The sequence below is a fragment of the Schistocerca serialis genome, chromosome 1 (assembly GCF_023864345.2).
Source record: "Schistocerca serialis cubense isolate TAMUIC-IGC-003099 chromosome 1, iqSchSeri2.2, whole genome shotgun sequence".
NCBI classification, from domain to species: Eukaryota; Metazoa; Arthropoda; class Insecta; order Orthoptera; family Acrididae; genus Schistocerca; species Schistocerca serialis.
The window spans coordinates 626,125,342-626,146,239 of record NC_064638.1 but is presented as its reverse complement, the minus strand read 5'-3'; the positions used below and the strand labels follow the sequence as shown (position 1 = coordinate 626,146,239).

The following is a 20,898-nucleotide window of genomic DNA, read 5'->3' as shown; positions in this document are numbered from 1 at the left end:
ACTTTGGTCTTCACCTGTCTCGCTGTTTTGGGTTTAGGAGAGCGTGGTATCATCCGCTCAAACACACGCGTATGGCTCATGCTCTGTCCCCCAAACAATTGTTGAATAATTGCAAGGGTCATCATAGCACTTTTTCTGAGATTCACACAGAATTTGACACACATGCACTGTTCTGTTTGCGGATGCATTGTAAAACACCACACACCAAACACACAGTATTACGGAAATCATTGTGGACACACAACACTTGCTCCCAGCTGAATGCCGCTCCGTCCACTGACTCATCAGATATGCAGCTCTCGCCACCTGGCAGTGCAAAGATCTACTTTCCAGATGGCAGCACCCGTTCTGAAAATTTTGGATTCCACCTTGTATGTTTTGATAAAACAGTGTGATTGTGAAACTGTTGAGTTCATTTGTTGCAGCTTGTGTGACAAACTGTTGTGATTTCACCATTTCCATAGGAGTGATCACATTCACATTCATGATGATGATGAGGTCTCATACTCCGAGGAGCGTAGGGGACGATGCGGGAAACCCGCACCGCCGTACTAGACAAGGTTTGCCATTGCCTTCTTCTGACCATTATGGGGATGAATGATAATGATGAAGATGACACAACAATACCCAGTCATCTCGAGGCAGGGAAATTCCCTGACCCCGCCGGGAATCGAAACTGGGACCCCGTGCGCGGGAAGCGAGAATGCTACCGCAAGACCACGAGCTGCGGACTCACATTCATACAAATAGGCCTACCTAAATCAGGCGAGGAAGCATTTGTCACTCACTCACCAGGCATACCAGTTAGGTGCATTGATAAGAGATTCCTATCATATGACTCACATACTGTCACTAGTGCCGAGAATGACACACCAGACGTGTTTTCCGGTGGAGGATTTGGTTGATTTGTTGCCTTGTCATCAAACATTTGTGGTTCCCATTCGAAAGCCACTTACTTTTGGCTGCTAATACAGTAGTTGTTCAGAGTTAACTTTCATTATGGGTCTCTTCCTTACACCTCGATGTTGCAGACAGACATTACAACATGACACAGACATAAATGTGAATGTTACGAACAGACAGATCAGTGACTGAATGGACAGTTCATAATTTTGGGGGGGGGGGGGGGGGGGGGGAATGGTGCGATGGTGCTTTTAATGCAGACTCTGTGACATTTGCCTACTTTATTTCCTCGTTGATTTCCTCTGTGTTGACGTACTGCGTTGCTTTACTGGCTGAAAAATGGAGGTGGAAGTTCAACACTGACTACTTTAAATGATGTAGCCAACAGGTGCAGATTTACATTCCACAGTTCTTTACTTTCACTGTTCACAACCCCCCAATATACACATTTAATATGGCCAGTTAACTGTTGTCTAATTTTCGATAAGCGTAATTAATAGGTTGCAGGCAAACATCCACATACTGCTACAATAGTTTACTGTTGAACATCTATGAGCAGTAAAAACCTATCCACACATTTCACAGCCTTTCAGATAAGTTGAACAGACACTGTCATTGCTTAAACACATGGCCTATTGGTGTAACACTTATTTCACAGTTGAGTTGATTTGTTCTTGTTGATCTAACCAATATGGGTTCCGCATCTGAAACACGGCCGTGGACTGACTGTGTCGGGACCAAAAATTGGGCCCTTATATATTATGGCAATAGTAAGCACTGAAACTACACATTGTTTGATGTTTAATTTACAGAAATAACAAACATAACTCATTAAATGAACTGAATACATTGAAAAATTGCGTCTTTTTAACAGTTTCTTCTACTACAAGGGTTAAGCCATATTATTTTGTTTAAGTCATGAAATTACAAATATAGTTACACAAACAATACTTTTGACTAAACTGGAAATTACTTTGGAATTAATTAAGAGCTGGCTTTGCTAACGTGTTTTCGATTAGAGCCAAATAGATCCTTTAAGAATACTATTAGTTATTCCTCCAAATGTTTACAGTTATTACAGAATTTATATTTGTTCATACAGGGTGAAAAGTATTTAAACTGACAAACTCTCGGAGGTTGTAGGGGACATCAAAACAAATATTTTTCCCTATCGTCATTTTTTCCTATGAGGATTATTTAAACTGGTGGAGGCCGTATTAAGCTCTTCAGTTGTTAGAGGCTGTATTACGATCTTCATTTGTTAGAGGGCGTATTATGCTCTTCAGTTGTAGGCAACTGCTGTCCACCAGTGTAGTAGTGCATTGTCTCTGTTTATTAATGGAGCGATACACCTGGAGTAGGTACACTGATATGGTTGGTGCGTACTACTTGTATGTAGTGCACCACAACGGACAAGCTGCACAGCGGGTTTATCAACAACAATATCCTAATTGCTGTATCCCACATCGTATGACTTTTGCTGCTGTGTACCAATATCTGCATGAGACTGGGTCATTTAGCAGATTACGTGGACAGGGACGCCGTCACACAGTAAGAACGTTGCAATTTGAGGAACATGTCTTGCACCATGTGGAGTGGAATCCTTCAGTCAGCACTCGTGCAATTGCATGTAACATGGGGACGAATCAGACAAATGAAAGAACAGCCGTTCAAGAGTAATTGTTACGTCCATTTCACATACAGCGTGTCCACAACATGAAACCAGTTGATTATCCACCCAGAGCACAGTTTTCGCAATGGTACCTGGAACAGTGTGAAATGCATCCTACATTTCCATCCTCTGTGTTGTTTACTGATGAAGCAACGTTCGGGCATGATGGAGTCTTCAACATGAACAACTCGCATGTTTGGAGTGAGGATAACCCACATGCCACAGTTACTAGTGCTCATCAAGTGCAGTTCTTTGTTAATGTGTGGGTCGGTGTTGTTGGGGACTGTTTAATTGGAGTGGCTAGCACACTGGACTCGCATTCTGGAGGATGACGGTTCAATCCCGCGTCCGGCCATCCTGACTTAGGTTTTCCGTGATTTCCCTAAATCGCTCCAGGCAAATGCCGGGATGTTTCCTTTGAAAGGGCACGGCCGACTTCCTTCCCCGCCCCTCCCTAATCCGATGAGACCGATGCCCTCGCTGTCTGGTCTCCTCCCCCAAACAATCCAAAAACTGTTTAATTGGACCGTGTCTGCTACCTAGGCCATTAAATGGCAGGCTCTATTACAGTTTTCTCACCAGAGCATTGCCAGAATTGCTGGAAGACGTCTCGCTCCCTACAAGGCAACACATGTGGTTCCAACATGACAGGGCACTGGCACATTTCAGTTGTCTTGTGCATCAATTCTTGGACCGACGGTTGCCAGAAATGTGGATTGGCAGAGGCGGTCCTGTACCATGGCCTGCTCGATCCCCAGATATGTCCCCTATGGACTTTTTTGTGTGGGGAGAGATGCGCAACCTTGTGTATGCAACTCATGTTGCATCAGAAGAGAATCTGGTTGCCCGGATAGTAGCAGCAGCAGGAACAATTCAGGATACTCCTGGGATTTTTGCCCGTGTCAGACAGAACATGATCCGACGGTGTAACCTTTGTTTACGTGTCAATGGAGGCATTTTTGAAAATATTCTGTAATTGACATTGGGTTGTGTTAATGTGTTGTCTCTTGGTCATAAAAAAATGGAAAAGTGTTTGTTGCTTTAATTAATTTGCCGCCAGAAAAATCTTCCTCTACTGGTTTAAATACTCCTCATAGGAAAAAATGACATTAGTGAAAAATATTTGTTTTGATGTCCCCTACAACCTCCCAGAGTTTGTTGGCTTAAATACTTTTCACCCTGTTCATCAACAACAGAATTGAAGTTATGAAACACTCACTGATTTCACTCTGTAATGAAAGTATTAACAAGGAATAGTCACAATAAATTAGAAAATCAATTAAATACATAAAACTAAGCACAAAATTAGATCTGGTTTTATATTCTTTAAAACTGAGGGCTAACCTTTCCTTTATATAAAAATGCAGATTATACTCACATATGTTAATAGTAATTAGTCAAAGATGAAAAAATGAATTTTTAAGGAGGCAGATAGCAAAATAAGAGGGAAAGTAAAGATATCCCAGCTTGCTTCATCACAGCTTGTCCACTTTACAGTCCAACACCATTAGCGCTTAACCACTTGGATCGTTCACTATTTCTATTTTCCATTTTTTTTTCATGCTTGATATCTGTTCAGTTTTTGACGGGCTTTCCACTGGGCGCTCTTACCACTAAATCTGAGTGGGGGGCGATGTGGAGTTTTCCTTGTGAGAATCGTAAGGGCCTAAAGCACATTACCACCGATTGTGTGATTGTAGTATTTATCCATGCTTCAGAAGCCTGTTGATCTTATGCTGAGTCACATTTATCTGTGCTATAGGCCCACATGAAAATTCATGAGAAGCTTCTTTCTCTGATAATTCACTCAAATGTGGGATTGACGGTGGTGTGCTTTAGGCCCTCATTTATATTCTAGTCAAGTGACCATATTGATAGACTTGCTTTTAATTATTTCCACAAACAGCACTTTGTGTTTGGAGTTGGTTGTTTACTATGTGGAAATTGACTTTCATGTGCAGTGCAAACATGAACTTTGTGGAATCTATTTGAAATGCTAGCAGGAAAGTAAAGCTGTGAGGACAGGTCTTGAATCGTCCTTGGGTAGCTCAGTCAGTAGAGCACTTGCCCGTGAAGGGCAAAGGTCCTGAGTACGAGTCTCGGTCCAGCACACAGCTTTAATCTGCCACGAAGTCTCATATCAGTGCACACTCTGCTGCAGAGTGAAAATCTCATTCAGGGAACAGAAAAGTAAATTATTAGGAACAGTTAACCGCAAAGGCACTGGGGCCTCCAAGAACAGATCCTGTGATTGAGAGAGTGACGAAGTCAAATAAGGGTGACTACAAGCGAATGTTTAACAAGGAACTGTTCAGTTAGCAGAAGTTGTTCGAAAAAATTGAAAAGCACAAAAACTCCCACTTACACAAAAACCTGAAATGGAGAGTTGCGAAAGCTTGGACACATTCTTTTGTTAATGCCCTAGACTGTATTTAATTATGCACAAAACAATAAAATTCCACAAAAACAATTCTTTCTTTTGTCAGATCTTAGGCATATTATTATTTTTATTTCTTTCCTTTCTCAGACGTTATGTCTGGCTAAAAATGGAAAGTGATGCGGACCTTGATCAAGCGTGACTTCCTTTTAACTGTACGGTATATGTTACATTGCATTTAGGAACTTTTGGGTAATTGAACATGTATCAATAATTACATATTTCTGTAGTTGTATATATACATGTTATAACCTTTACTCACTAATAAAGTGCGTGGAGATACAAAAGTAGAAACACTAGCGGGTTACATGTTACTAACTCCGTATCTGTCATTCGACTGCCGGGCCGTGACATGCGGCCGGCGCCGTTCATAACCAGGTGGCGCTCCCGCGCTCGGCCGAGCTGCGGAGCGCCTCTATTGCCGTGTTCGCGTACTAACGTAGCGGCACTTTTGAATGTCGTGGCACTGTCACAACATTTTTCCCCCCTTGAAAAAAAAACGTTCACTTTCGTGGAGACACGGACAGTGCGGAGACATCCATGGCCTCTTGGGAGGTCCCGAGAAGATCCCACGGAGAAACACGAGAGTATGGTCGAAAATGTCCGGGACGGAAGCTGGCGCGTGGAACGTGCCTCCTGGACGAGATGATGGGTGAAAACTCCGGAGCAGCATCCATAGGTGTCGTGGACCTGGAGGTGTGCTCCACTGAGATGGGTCCCGGAGAAGGCGGCGTCGCGGCTGTGGCCGGTTCCGGCGTACTCGGAAGTGGTAGCGACGGCGGCGGCAGCAACACGCCCGGAAGATCGGCAGCAGTGACAGGACTGGCTTCTCGGGCTGGTGGAGACGAAAAAAGGGGCGGTGGTACCGGCGTGGCCACCACTCGTGGGCGCATCTGGTCGTAATGGCGAACAACCATGCCGTCGTCCGTACGTATTTCACAAAGCCGGCGGCCGCGAAGAGCCTGGACCACCCCTGGAATCCATTTAGGGCGAGATCCATACCCCCGTGCCCACACGTAGGCGCCCACCGGGTATTTTCCCGCACTAGGGGACACAGTACAAGGCCTGACAGGGTGAAGCAGATGCAATAGGGTGCGCGGTTGGCGGCCATGCAAGAGTTCAGCAGGGCTGCGATCACCCAGAGGCGTGAAGCGATAAGAACTCAGAAATTGCAACAGAGCGTCATCTGTGGAAAAATCACTAAGGAATTTTTTCATTTGGCTTTTGAAAGTGCGGACAAGGCGCTCGACCTCCCCATTCGATTGCGGATGGAAGGGCGGTGCTGTAACATGATGAATCCCTTGTCCAGTACAAAAATCACGGAAGGCCTGCGAAGAGAACTGAGGGCCATTGTCCGTGACAATCGTGGATGGAAGACCTTCTAGCGCAAAGATTTTTGACAAAGCCAGCGTCGTCGCCGCAGTTGTGGGCGACGGACAGCGAACAACAAACGGAAACTTCGAGAAGGCGTCAATCAACAGGAGCCAATAAGTGCCGAGGAAGGGGCCGGCAAAGTCAGCGTGCACCCGTTCCCACGGCTGCGCCAGATCAGGCCACGGAGAGGGCAGAGTACGAGGCGCAGCCAGTTGTTGAACACACCGATCACACGCAGCGACCATGTGGGCGATGTCTGAATCGATATTGGGCCAATAAACGTGCCTGCGGGCCAGGGACTTAGTCCGAGAAATCCCCCAATGGCCCTCATGCAATAGTTTGAGAACAGCTTTGCGAAGAGAGGCGGCACCACAACCCGTGGAGATGCGCCATCCGTGGCCAGAAGAACAACACCCTCACGAACAGACAGACGAAGGCGCAAGGCATGGTAGTTGCGAAGGGGATCCGACGCCCGGCCCTTGGTCCTGTCCGGCCAACCCCGCTGAACAAAACCGATCACCTGACGCAGGACCAGATCCCGCGCAGTAGCCGACGCGACCTGCGAACCTGTAAGTGGAAAACCCTCAACCGCACGACGTTCTTCCTCATCAATGTGGAAACACAGGAGTTCATCGCGATCGAAAACCGGGTCGGGGCCCATCGGCAAACGCGACAACGCGTCAGTGTTGGCGTGCTGGGCCGTGGGGCGATAGTGAATCTCATAGTGAAAACGAGACAAGTATAAGGCCCAACGTTGCAGGCGGTGAGCTGCCTTATCCGGAAGCGACGCCGAGGGGCTGAACAGAGAGACCAGCGGCTTGTGGTCGGTGATGAGGTGAAACTTAGAACCATACAAAAAAACGCTGAACTTTTTCAGAGCATAAATGATAGCGAGCGCCTCCTTTTCTATTTGAGAGTAACGCCGTTGGGCATCGTTGAGCGTCTTGGAAGCGTAGGCGATTGGTCGTTCCGACCCATCCTCATACCGATGGGCGAGAACAGCCCCTAGGCCATACTGTGACGCGTCAGTCGCCAGAACCAAGTGCTGACCCGGACGGAATGCGGCAAGACAAGGCGCCGACTGCAAATGAGCCTTCAGGTGGACAAAAGCCTGCTCACACTCGGCGGACCAACAGAAAGGAACGTTTTTGCGTAACAGTTGATGCAGAGGATGAGCCACTGCCGCCGCGGAGGGAATGAATTTGTGATAATAAGCAACCTTGCCTAGAAACGCCTGAAGTTCTTTGACCGTAGACGGCCGGGGTAGAGCGGTAATGGCCGCAACGTGCTGTGGTAGAGGGCGTATACCCTCACGGGACAAGTGGAAACCAAGATACACAATGGAGGGTTGGAAGAACTGAGACTTGTCCAGATTGCACTTCAACCCTGCTGAATGCAGAACCCGAAACAGTGAACGCAAATTGCGAAGGTGCTCCTCAGTGGAGGCCCCCGTGACAACAATGTCATCCAGGTAGTTGATGCAGCCGGGAACGGAAGCCGTGAGCTGTTCCAAAAACCGCTGAAAAATGGCCAGCGCGCTAGCGACGCCAAATGGTAACCGCTGTTACTGATACAACCCACAAGGAGTGTTGATGACGAGAAATTCCTTGGAAGATGCATCCAACGGCAACTGATGGTATGCCTCCAATAAGTCAAGTTTGGAAAAGAACTGGCCCCCAGCGAGCTTGGTAAATAATTCCTCAGGACGGGGAAGAGGATAAGTGTCAATGAGGCTTTGAGCGTTGACAGTGGCTTTAAAATCACCACACAATCGCAGACTCCCGTTTGGTTTAGAAACCACCATGATGGGCGATGCCCATTCGCTGGAGGTAACAGGAAGGAGAATCCCCGAACCCGTTAACCTGTCTATCTCAGCTTTGACAGGCGCACGCAACGCCATCGGAATAGGGCGTGCCCGGAAAAACTTAGGGTGAGCCGTAGGTTTAAGAGTAATGTGGGCTTCAAAATCCTTGGCACGACCCAGACCAGCAGAGAACACGGACGAGAATTCAGAACACAAGCCATCCAGCTGTGGATACGGAATGTCCTCAGATATGAGGTGCACATCATCATCAATGGAAAACCCGAACAACTGGAAAGCATCATAACCGAACAGGTTTTCAGTGCCCGCATGATCCACCACATAAAACGTGAGGGGCCTAACAACAGACTTGTAGGCAGTGGAAGCATCAAACTGGCCAACGATAGGACTTTTCTGCTTATTATAAGTTCGTAGATTTCGCGTAACGGGAGACAAGGGAGGGGAGCCCAATTAATGAGAGTTACTGCAGAGCCAGTGTCCACTTGCATGCGAATGTCTTTATCCAGAACACGAACAGTAACAAACAACTTATTCGTTTGAGAAAGCACACAGTTAACATCCATGTCCGATGCCTCGTCCTCGTCAACAGGAACTTTAGGGGACTGACACACAGAAGCAATGTGGCCTTTTTTCCTACAGGAATTACACGTGGCCCAACGTTTTGGACACGCGGCTCTGTCACGCTGTACGAAACAACGTGGACAAGAAGGAAGGGCGGAACGAACCTGCTTTTGTGGGTGCTGTTTTCGCTGCGAGCGTGGCGGCCCAACGCGACGTTGTTGACGCGAGTGCACCGCCGCCACATCGTCGTTTCCCTGTGAAACAGGCACATTGTCTGCGTCGAAAGTGGTCTGGACAGCGCCTACATCACACCACGTGTCTATTTGCGCACCAGCAGCGTGAGACACTTCAAACGATTGAGCGATGCTGAGAACTTCCGACAACGACGGGTTTGGCAATTGTAAGGCACGTTGCCGAACTTCTTTATCAGGAGCAAGCCCTAAAATAGCGTCCCGAACCATTGAATCAGCGTAAGACTCATGATGAGTGTCCGTGACAAACTGACATTTCCGACTCAGACCGTGTAGTTCCGCCGCCCAAGCCCGGTAAGATTGATGGGGCTGTTTACGACACCGGTAAAAAGCCACGCGGGCGGCATGACATGGGTGTTTTTTCGGTAATAGTTAGACAATAAGTCACACATTTCTTGGAAGGACAGAGAGGCAGGTTCCCGCAGAGGGGCTAACTGCGATAGCAGCTGATAGATCCGTGGGGAAATCCAAGATAGAAACAACGACTTACACATAGGAGCATCGACAACGCCGAAAGCCAAGAAGTGTTGTCGCAAACGCTTCTCATAATCCTCCCAGTCTTCAGCGGCCTCGTCATAAGGAGGGAACGGAGGCGGAGAAGAGGAAGACAGACGATGAGTAAGCGATGTCGACAACGCCTGAATAGCAGCTGTCAGCTGTGTTTGTTGTTCAATAAGCGCTTGCATAAGCTGTTCCATGTTTGCCCCGACACGAACACACAAGTCCACAACGCAGGAAAAAAAATATCCGACCTCATCGCCAAAAAGTGTTATAACCTTTACTCACTAATAAAGTGCGTGGAGATACAAAAGTAGAAACACTAGCGGGTTACATGTTACTAACTCCGTATCTGTCATTCGACTGCCGGGCCGTGACATGCGGCCGGCGCCGTTCATAACCAGGTGGCGCTCCCGCGCTCGGCCGAGCTGCGGAGCGCCTCTATCGCCGTGTTCGCGTACTAACGTAGCGGCACTTTTGAATGTCGTGGCACTGTCACAACAATACGTTTGGATGTAGCTGTATTGCGTTGATGTACTGGTGGATATTGTGTGGTATGACTCCTGTAGTTGATAGTATAACTGGTATAATGTCAACTTTATCCTGATGCCACAGGTCCTTGACTTCCTCAACCAGTTGGATGCTTTTTTTCAATTTTTTCTCCTGTTTTCTTCTGTATATTAGTTGTATTGGGTATTTATATTTCAATTAGTTGTGTTAATTTCTTCTTTTTATTGGTGAATATGATGTCAGGTTTGTTATGTGGTGTTGTTTTATCTGTTATAATGGTTCTGTTCCATTATTATTGTTATTATTATTATTATTATTATTGTTAATGGCTATTGTTGTATAAACTTGTTGATAAGCATGACTGTTATACAGCAGATGCAATTAATTTCACATTCCCAAATTAACATGAGTCTAAAAATTTTTGAACACCCAGAATGTATACTCACAAGCCGCCACTGTTTGTGAGTAGCGTATGTATCATATAAGATTTGAACACGGAAGTCTTTAAAATATGTTATTGCAAAGCCATTGTTGTATGTCCTTGCAACGAAAGCAACGGTTATCCATCCATTCCCTAAACCGGAAGAAGTAGAACTCTTCATCAAAGAAAAATTAAACCTCGCGCCACAAAACAAAGTAGGTCCATTGATAAGAACAAATTGAGCAGTTTTACCTACTCCCCTTACATCATTCTTTTTCCCCTTAGCAGAAGATGTCGAAGCACCAAGAGTGCCGTCCACATTTACAAGTGTTTTGTAGACAAGCAATCGTCGGCGACGACGATAACAACGTCTTCCGGTTTAGGGAATGGATGGAGTCAAAGATAAACTCCCATGTGGCATAAGGTAAGAACCCTCACCAGAAATAATAACCTCAGATACAGGTATAGTACGGTAAGCCAAAATTTCTCGAGTTTCAAAGGATTCCAAACCAGCTCTCCCTGCACTGTTACATGCAACGAAAGCAACTGTTATCCATCCATTACCTAAACCCGAAGAAGTAGAACTCTTCATTAAAGAGAAATTAAACCTCGTGCCACAAATCAAAGTAGGTCCATTTATAAGAACAAATTGAGCAGTTTTACCTACTCCCCTTAATTCGTTCTTTTTCCCCTTAGAGGAAGATGTCGAAGCACCAAGGGTGCCGTCCACATTTACAAGTGTTTTGTAGACAAGCAATCGCCGACGACGACGATAACAACGTCTACGAGGTTTAATTTTTCTTTGATGAAGAGTTCTACTTCTTCCGGTTTAGGGAATGGATGGATAACCGTTGCTTTCGTTGCATGTAACAGTGCAGGGAGAGCTGGCTTGGAATCCTTTGAAACTCGTGAAATTTTGGCTTACCGTACTATACCTGTTTCTGGTGCCATCTATTGAGCAGCCCAGGGACTTGCACAGAGAGCATCCCAGGGTGCCCCAGAGAGCTACAACACCAAGAAGAATCGCTTCTCGGCTTTTGGCAAGATCAATGTGTAGTATTGTGGCCCTTAAAAGGGCCTTTTTTTGAGAACTGCTTCAATGGTTATACAGAGTACAGTCACCCACAATGCGACAATCTTCCAAAGAGGATGAACCACTTGCCTTCACCCACAAGTGAATATTGCAATCAGAATTTATCTTAACACGTCTATGACAAGTCAAAGATAAACTCCCATGTGGCATAAGGTAGGAACCCTCACCAGAGATAATAATCTCAGAAACAGGTATAGTACGGTAAGCCAAAATTTCACGAGTTTCAAAGGATTCCAAGCCAGCTCTCCCTGCACTGTTACATGCAACGAAAGCAACGGTTATCCATCCATTCCCTAAACCGGAAGAAGTAGAACTCTTCATCAAAGAAAAATTAAACCTCGCGCCACAAAACAAAGTAGGTCCATTGATAAGAACAAATTGAGCAGTTTTACCTACTCCCCTTACATCGTTCTTTTTCCCCTTAGCAGAAGATGTCGAAGCACCAAGAGTGCCGTCCACATTTACAAGTGTTTTGTAGACAAGCAATCGTCGGCGACGATTCGTAGACGTTGTTATCGTCGTCGCCGACGATTGCTTGTCTACAAAACACTTGTAAATGTGGACGGCACTCTTGGTGCTTCGACATCTTCTGCTAAGGGGAAAAAGAACGATGTAAGGGGAGTAGGTAAAACTGCTCAATTTGTTCTTATCAATGGACCTACTTTGTTTTGTGGTGCGAGGTTTAATTTTTCTTTGATGAAGAGTTCTACTTCTTCCGGTTTAGGGAATGGATGGATAACCGTTGCTTTCGTTGCATGTAACAGTGCAGGGAGAGCTGGCTTGGAATCCTTTGAAACTCGTGAAATTTTGGCTTACCGTACTATACCTGTTTCTGAGATTATTATCTCTGGTGATGTACCTCTCTGGGGCACCCTGGGATGCTCTCTGTGCAAGTCCCTGGGCTGCTCAATAGATGGCACCACAGTGGCGCGTGACCTTGAGTGTGCGAGAGAGAGCGCTGTGCAGTGTGTGAGAGAGAGGTGCCGCGAGCCCTAGTATTACTAGGCTCGCGGCGGGCTAAAATCAAGATTGCAGAGTCATTTCCGGCGGCTGTATGAATGGGCCGCCTTATCAGTCCACATCCGCTGCGTGCGCCAGGACTGATGCTATATAAGAGCACACTGTCCTGCCAGCGCATTCACTCTTGTTTGAGTGAATAGCCACTGAGGCACTGCTTCTTACAATGGTTCGCAGACGTTGTTATCGTCGTCGCCGACGATTGCTTGTCTACAAAACACTTGTAAATGTGGACGGCACTCTTGGTGCTTCGACATCTTCTGCTAAGTGGAAAAAGAACGATGTAAGGGGAGTAGGTAAAACTGCTCAATTTGTTCTTATCAATGGACCTACTTTGTTTTGTGGCGCTTGTCTACAAAACACTTGTAAATGTGGACGGCACTCTTGGTGCTTCGGCATCTTCTGCTAAGGGGAAAAAGAACGATGTAAGGGGAGTAGGTAAAACTGCTCACTTTGTTCTTATCAATGGACCTACTTTGTTTTGTGGCGCGAGGTTTAATTTTTCTTTGATGAAGAGTTCTACTTCTTCCGGTTTAGGGAATGGATGGATAACCGTTGCTTTTGTTGCATGTAACAGTGCAGAGAGAGCTGGCTTCGACATCTTCTGCTAAGGGGAAAAAGAACGATGTAAGGGGAGTAGGTAAAACTGCTCAATTTGTTCTTATCAATGGACCTACTTTGTTTTGTGGCGCGAGGTTTAATTTTTCTTTGATGAAGAGTTCTACTTCTTCCGGTTTAGGGAATGGATGGATAACCGTTGCTTTCGTTGCATGTAACAGTGCAGGGAGAGCTGGCTTGGAATCCTTTGAAACTCGCCACAGCACATGAGCTGCGCAAAAACTATTTTTTTCAGCACTTCACAAAATGTTTTCACCCATACCTGCATTCCTGTCATTGAAGGAACACTCCCCCTCTCCACACCTTCAGCAGGCAAGGTCATTTTACATGTGGCAGCTCCGCTGGATGTTTTGTGACATAACAAGACACCAGCCAATAAGAGCTCACTAGCTGGAAATGGCCTTTTCCCTGATGCTGACCATGCTTATTCTTCAAGATTCAGTGTTTGAATTTAAAAGATTGGTGATTGATATTGTTGCTGAATACAGTATGTCGGAAGTACAGTACATGCAAAAAGATTGAGTTATAAGTTGTGTCCCTCATCACATAATGGATCAGTATGGAACACTTTGCGCCAACTGTCTTGTTTTTCCTTTGCTGGTGAAGCTAAACGATGTAAATTGTGTTGGCAGTGCTGATCATGGATTATGTATGCATTTCCTCTCTCTCTCCCCCCTCTCTGCAATGGCCCAAAATACGCCCTTAACTCTACCACCACCCGTGGTGCGAACTGTCTTTCTTTTGTGCCACTTCTAACATGTTCAGTCACATTAAATGTCAATAGGAATAAAACCAGATGAAATTGAGCAAGATGTCGAGTAAGAATGTAAAACCGAGGTAAACCTATTTAGGAAGAAGTGTAAAATTCGGGAATTTTTAGCAATGATCATTTGGGTTTTACAATTGGCTACAAATTTATGGCATAGAATGGCAAAAAACATAAAATTCAAAAACTGGTGCAGAAAGCATTTATTTTGGTGACCCATTTTTTCATGCCATCTCTGTAAAGTGTCATCAGTTTCAGCAACAACACAAGACTTTTCTTGACGAACAACCTTCACAGCTAAATGATAAAGTTCATTTTTTGTCACTGGATGTAGCAATAACAAGTGTCGTATTGGTTTTGAAAAGTGCCCATGATTTGCTATTATGTGATTTATCACTTTCTGTGCAGCCTTCTTAATGTAAAATAAGTTACAAGGTCCATCAGAGCTAAATCACATATTTTCAAACTATTATTCTGCCCATTTGTCTCCACTGAACACCTGCATATCAATTCAGTCTGTACAAAGTGCTTTTTAGTTGCATGCCATCCTTGGTATTGTCCATATTCTTTGGAGTTTCAAATGATTCATACATAGTGTACCAATCACGCTGATTTATTGTGTGCTGTGCTACACCACTGTCAATGTACCACTCATCACAGCCCAGTGTACAACAAAATTATTGTGGACCAGCATTAAAACTTTGTTCTGTTTTTGAAGTATCTGTGTGACTACATTGTCTTGAAATTTCCACTGATTTTATACCAGATGACATCATAGTACAGTCTTCCCTTATGCCTATGCTAATACATTAAATTGATCGGTGGCCCTTCTTCTTGCATTTAAAACAAACCAACCCTGTTTTACACTCTTTTGATAAGTGACTTCCTTCACCACATGAAAAGCATTTTCTATCTTCATTTCTTTTACACTGAAGCAACAAAAGTCATAGGATACCTCCTAACATCATGTCAGACATCCTTTTACCCAGTGTAGTGCAGCAACTCAATGTAGCATGGACTCTACAAGTCGTTGGAAGTCCGTTGCAGAAATATTGAGCCACGCTGCCTCTTTAGTCTTACATAACAGCGAAAGCGTTGCTGGTCAGAACGTTGTGCACAAACTGATTTCTCGGTTATGTCCCAAAAATGTTCCATGAGGTTCATATTGGGTGATCTCAGTGGCCGAATCATTCACTTGAACTGTCCAGGATGTTCTTCAAACCAATTGCAAACAATTGTGGCCTGGTGACATGACTTCGGTAACATGAACTCCAAGAATGGCTGCAAATGGTCTTCAAGTAGCTGAACATAACCACTCCCACTCAATGATTGGTTCATTTGGATCAGAAGACCCAGTCCATTCCATGTAAACACAGCCCACACCATTATGGAGCCACAATCTGCATAGTGTCTTTTTGACAACTTGGGTCCATGGTTCATGGGGTTTGTGCCACACTCAAACCCTACCATAAGCTCTTACCAACTGAAATTGTCTGATCAGGCCACAGTTTTCAGTTGTGTAGGGTCTAACTAATAAGGTCAGGAGGCGTAGAGAGGCACTGCAGGTGATTTTATGCTGTTAGCAAAGACACTTGTATTGGTCATGTGCTGCCATAGCCCCTAATGCCAGATTTTGCTGCACTGTCCTAATTAATGGATATGTTATACATCCCACATTGATTTCTGTGGTTATTTCATGCAGTTTTGCTTGTCTGTTAGCACTGACAACTCAAACGCAAACGTTGTTGCTGTTGCTCGTTAAGTGAAGGCTGTCAGCCATTGTGTTGGTGATAGGTTAATGCCTGAAATGCAGTACTCTCGGGACACTCTTGTCACTGTGGATCTCAGAGTATTGAGTTCCCTAATAAGCTCTGAAATAGGATGTCCCATGTGTAGCTCCAACTACTCTTCCATGTTCAAAGTCTCTTAATTACCATCACACAGCCATAATCACTTCAGAAACCTTTTCACAGGAATCACTGGAGTACAAATGATAACTCTGCCAATGAACTACCCTTTTACACCAGATGTGTATGATGCTACTGCCATCTGTATATTTTCATATCACTAATCCATGACTTTTTTCACCTTAATGTATACTGAGTTGTTTTTTGCACCTTTAGCACTGTTTGTTAATCTCCATCTTCAACATCATTGTTGTAGCAACACTTTTATCATCGTGATCTGTTATTCTCACTTTGCAAAGCTTGCAAAAATCATGCTCAGAGCTCACTATCATCAATTAGCTTTTCTAACAATGAAAGTTGAGTTTGAACCTCATCAAATTTGGATAAATCACCTTGTACACCAGATGCTTCCGACATGATGTTATGTAATTTGTGTGAAAGCAGATCAATGTTTTTGGGTGAGTGAACATCATAAATTCTATGTACCTCATCTCAAATCTCTTCAACAGTCTTATATTCACCAATATAAAGTAAAGGCTCGGTGTCAAGTGAAAGAATTTCACAAGATTGGTTTTGTAATGTTGTCCACTTTCTTCTGGCTTAATAAGCTCAACATTTATGACATGAAAGATTTTGTCATCCTCTGAAATAGTTCTCATTATGGTTCTTAAAGTCCCCAAATTTTCTTCACTAGTGAGGTTTTCTATTTGCTGTATTTCATCAGCCATGGACTCGTCTTTTAACACTTCTGTAATTTCGAACATTTCTGTAATTTCGAATTATCATCGAGATTGGCTACAGCTGTCACAATTCATGAAAATTTTGTCGAACATGCTCTGCTAACATGTTGACAAAACATCAAATGGCATTTTCAAAATGAAACATTTATTTAAAAACCACGAAAGAAACCATCTGTTTATGACATTTACATCTTAAAATGTCAATTGAAATAAAAAAGAACTCAGTTAATCTTTAATAAAGAATATGATTAGGATTACTCTCTCCCTCAGTAGATGTATTAAACTCATACTGACACTGCACCACTTAGTAAGAGAGGAGCCATTGTCTTCAGTAAGCAGACATGTCCAGGACTTCTGGAATATGTTGGAGGAACAAAGTCCTTCCAGGCATCAGATGAGAGAATCTGAAAGGTAAAAATTAAGATGAGGAATGTTTCTGATGCTTAGATCACAAGGGGTCAACACACTTTTAACTGATCTCTCATATCTCGATTACTCTATGAACATGTGTTGAGCAGGGAACTTTTATTCAGTGCTCTATCATTGCATATACATTAGTCCATCACATCTCATTAAATGCTGGTACTTGACATCAATATTCCTTTATATGTGTAAGACATGTTCAGAAAGTAAGTACTGTTGTGGAAAAAAATCATAAAACATTTTTGTCAAACTAAAATTTATTTTTTCAAGCAAGAGCATTTCTTAAACTGTATATCTACATAGTTGCCACCATAGTGCAGATGTTTGTTGTAGTGGGAAACCAACTTTTCTTTGTCCTCTTCACAGAAAGATACGGCCAGTGAAGACAACCCCTACTGAACACCATTTTTTGCATCGTTTTCTGCTTTTTGAGTTCCATCCCAGAGGTGAAGCTATCGGTGTAATATAATACAGTAAAACATTGAGAAAATTTACACACACAATTTAAAACAAAGAACATCGGATACTCACTCAAGGCATTGTGTTGGTTCATGGCAATGCACATCCCCATTCTGCTGGTGTCTCTCAAAGTCTTATTCAGCAATTCGATTGGGAGCATTTTGATCACACACCATATAGTCCCGAGCTCGCACCTTCTGGCTACCATATGTTCTTGAACTTGAAGCATGGTTTTGGAGGAAGGTGCTCAGACAGCAATGATGACACAAAGAACAGTGTTCAGCAGTGGCTCTCTTCTCTGGCAGCATCTTCGTATGAAGAGGACATAGAAAAGTTGGTTTCCTGCTATGACAAAGGTCTGAACAAAAGTGACAACTACGTATAAAAGTAGTTAAGCATTCCCTTTCTTGGAAAAACAAATTTTGGTTTGAAAAAATGTTTTATATGGTTTTTCCAAAAAGGTACTTACTTTTCAAACATGCATCATGTGGGATAAGTATTTAATCTCTAGACAGGGTCTACTATACTGCTGTGCTGTACCACCAGGAAAATTCTGAAAATTACAAGATTAACCAGTGTAGGATTCTAAAATTAATGACTTATGTTTCCTGAGGCAACAGGTAGCATAACTCATTTATAAAGTCACCCCCAAGAATTTTTATCCATAAAAGATTTTGTCCCTCTCCAAGTAGTTGATGCTGTGTAGACTAGTTTAACTGACCTCAGCTATATTATACTCAGACACTATACAGTACATTTAACTTCGAAAGAACGAATCTATAAAGTTTGATGTGTCCCTTAGCACTGCAAAACACCTTCTGCTTTTTGCTTATTATGAAATTAAACTCATGAATGTATTACTGATTCCATATTTATCTTATTGTATTTGTACATTTAGTAGAATTATATTTCTTATTAATCAGCTTTTTATTTTCCTTGGCTTACCAGTTTCCTTAAACTGAAATATACAGTTTACATTGGTTACAGATTTTGGTTGTTGGAGATGATATAGATGCAGTAGCAAATGAAATAAAGGCACTATCTGGTGAGTTTACATATATTATAACAACGGGAGGCATTGGACCAACACATGACGATATTACATTTGAAGGTGAGGACAACACAGAGGTTTTGTTGCAAACAGATTTTGTTAAGTGATGCTCCATTAGTTTTTTTGTTTCCCCTTCTTCCTTTGTACTTCCTTCTTCTCTCTTTTCTGAAGTAATAAATCCTTTCCTAATATCATCATTATTCCATTCTGGTTTTTCCATCTCTGAAGTAATAAAAATTAGATAGATGCTGTATTAACTTGAACACTAAATTGTAACAACAATTGTGGCCTCTCTTTGTACCTCATTCATTTCAACTATGCCAATGTGTCGTTTGGGTATTATACTGCAATGACAGGGGTCATTATTCTTTTCATTATTTTATTTGGATAGTGTGAAAAATGATGAAAGATGATGCTGTTGATTTTGATGATGCAGCGGAGACAGTATGCAGTATAGAAATTCAGCATTTCAGATGCTCATAAAAGTGAGGCATTGCTCTGATGGATTAGTTACGAGCAGACATGAACTGTGGTGATCTTCGTGTGCAAGATTCAAAACAGGCAGCTTGGGAAGCATGCTGTTGAACAACACTGTTCTTTGTGGTCGGGAGACATTTGATGTCATGGGAGGTGGACTTTCAGATGTTCCCATATCCTGAAGTGACCTACAAGTGGGTGACATATTGTAGATTGTCAGGAGCTGTATCCTGCTGTCCAACAGTGGTTGCATCCTACTCTGAACAAGTGTTCAGTGACAGTTTTCATAGGCAACTACAATGGCAGCTCAAGTCAGACAATTGAAGGAAGGCTTGATTTTGTAGCTGATTATTTTTTAATCAAAAGTAAATGAACATGGAGATTAGGTCAGAAATCAGTGATTCTGACAATGAACTTAATACTGTATGGAATGTAGTAAAGTGAGAGGCAGTACAAGCCACAGAACAGTATAACATCACTATTAATTTAAAAGGGAGGGCTGTAAATGATCAAGTCACAAGTAGCTGGTATGTTTAATAATCATTTCTTAAATGTAGTAAAAAATACAGGTTCAAACAGTTCAAGAGCATAAATCAAAAAGTATGTTGAACGAGCAACTTACATGAAAGTCAATCCTAATCTCATCTGTGACCTATCCAAGGCATTTGATTGTGTGAATCACAGTATTCTCCTGGATAAACTGAAGTTTTATGGAACTGATGGTATAGTGAGCCAATGGATAATGTCATATCTAATTAAAGGAATGCTAAAGTTATAGTTAATAATTCAACCAGTGTTAAGTGGTGGCGACTCTTCTGACGGGAGAGAGTATGGGGTACCACAAGGTTTGATCTTAGGTCCACTACTGTTTCTTGTATATGTAAACAACTCTCTGTTTAATACATAACAAGCACAATTAATTCTTTTTTTGGATGACCCGTCCATTGTAATCAATTCAAGCATACAAACAGCAATAGAGTAAATGGTGAATAACATTCATAATAATGTTACTCAGTGGTTTTCTGCAATTGGTCTCTTTCTCAATTTCGAAACAAGACAACATATTTAGATCTGCTTGACAATGTCATGGTATTGGTAATAGCCCAACCAGAGGCTCATAAGATCTTAAAAATGTTGCAAGCTGACTATTCTCAGTGGTCCCTGATGATACAACAGGTGAAACATGCCTGGATTTCAGACCCGGGTGATATTCAGCTGGCCTCCGCCGCTCACACAATGCTTTGATATTAACATGTGTCTGTGCAGTGCGGACATCCAGAAGCTGGTCTGATATATTTTGCCCAGCATGTGCAGCAATCCATCAGTATGTCAGTGCAGCTTTGTGCAGGTCCACACTGTGCCCAGTTCAAATGGATGAAGCTGTTCAGCAACAGTACATACTTGTCAGTGGGGCATGGTTGCACCCTAGAATGAATGTTGCAAACACCGTTTGACTTTAAACTCAGCACAGCTACTGCCTGGAGAGCCAAAAGAGAGGGTGCACAGACAGGCATTCTGAGCGCAATCTGATCACCAGTGACACTGTATTTAAGGAGTTAGGCATTTTGATAGCTGCCTCACAGTCTACTTATTCCCACCTGAAGTTTGCTGTAAATAATCCACTGGAATTTAAAAGGAGCAATGTTGTACATGATCACAAAATCATAAGAAAAAAATGGCTTTCACAACTTCACATTAGTGTTATATATGCACAAAAAGGGGTTCACAAAGCTGCAGCCAAAACTCTTTGTTACTTACCAATTGATATAAAATGTCAGACAAATGACAAAATTAAAAATAAAAATGAACTGAAAATTTTATTTTATGTTTTTGTAATGTGTAAAACGTGCTGGGTAGCAATTAATTACTCAGAACTGTGTTAAAACACAATTTTAAAA

General features: G+C 43.1%; 1 protein-coding gene across 2 annotated transcripts in view; it reads left to right on the top strand.

Moving 5' to 3' along the window:
- The window catches only part of LOC126478473 (FAD synthase-like), a 140,852-nt gene that overhangs the window by 28,702 nt on the left and 91,252 nt on the right, over positions 1–20,898 (top strand). For both annotated transcript variants that reach the window (XM_050103705.1, XM_050103704.1), the window contains one exon: positions 18,460–18,583. In XM_050103705.1, coding sequence (XP_049959662.1) covers positions 18,460–18,583 — 124 coding nt within the window. The remainder of the gene's footprint in view (positions 1–18,459; positions 18,584–20,898) is intronic.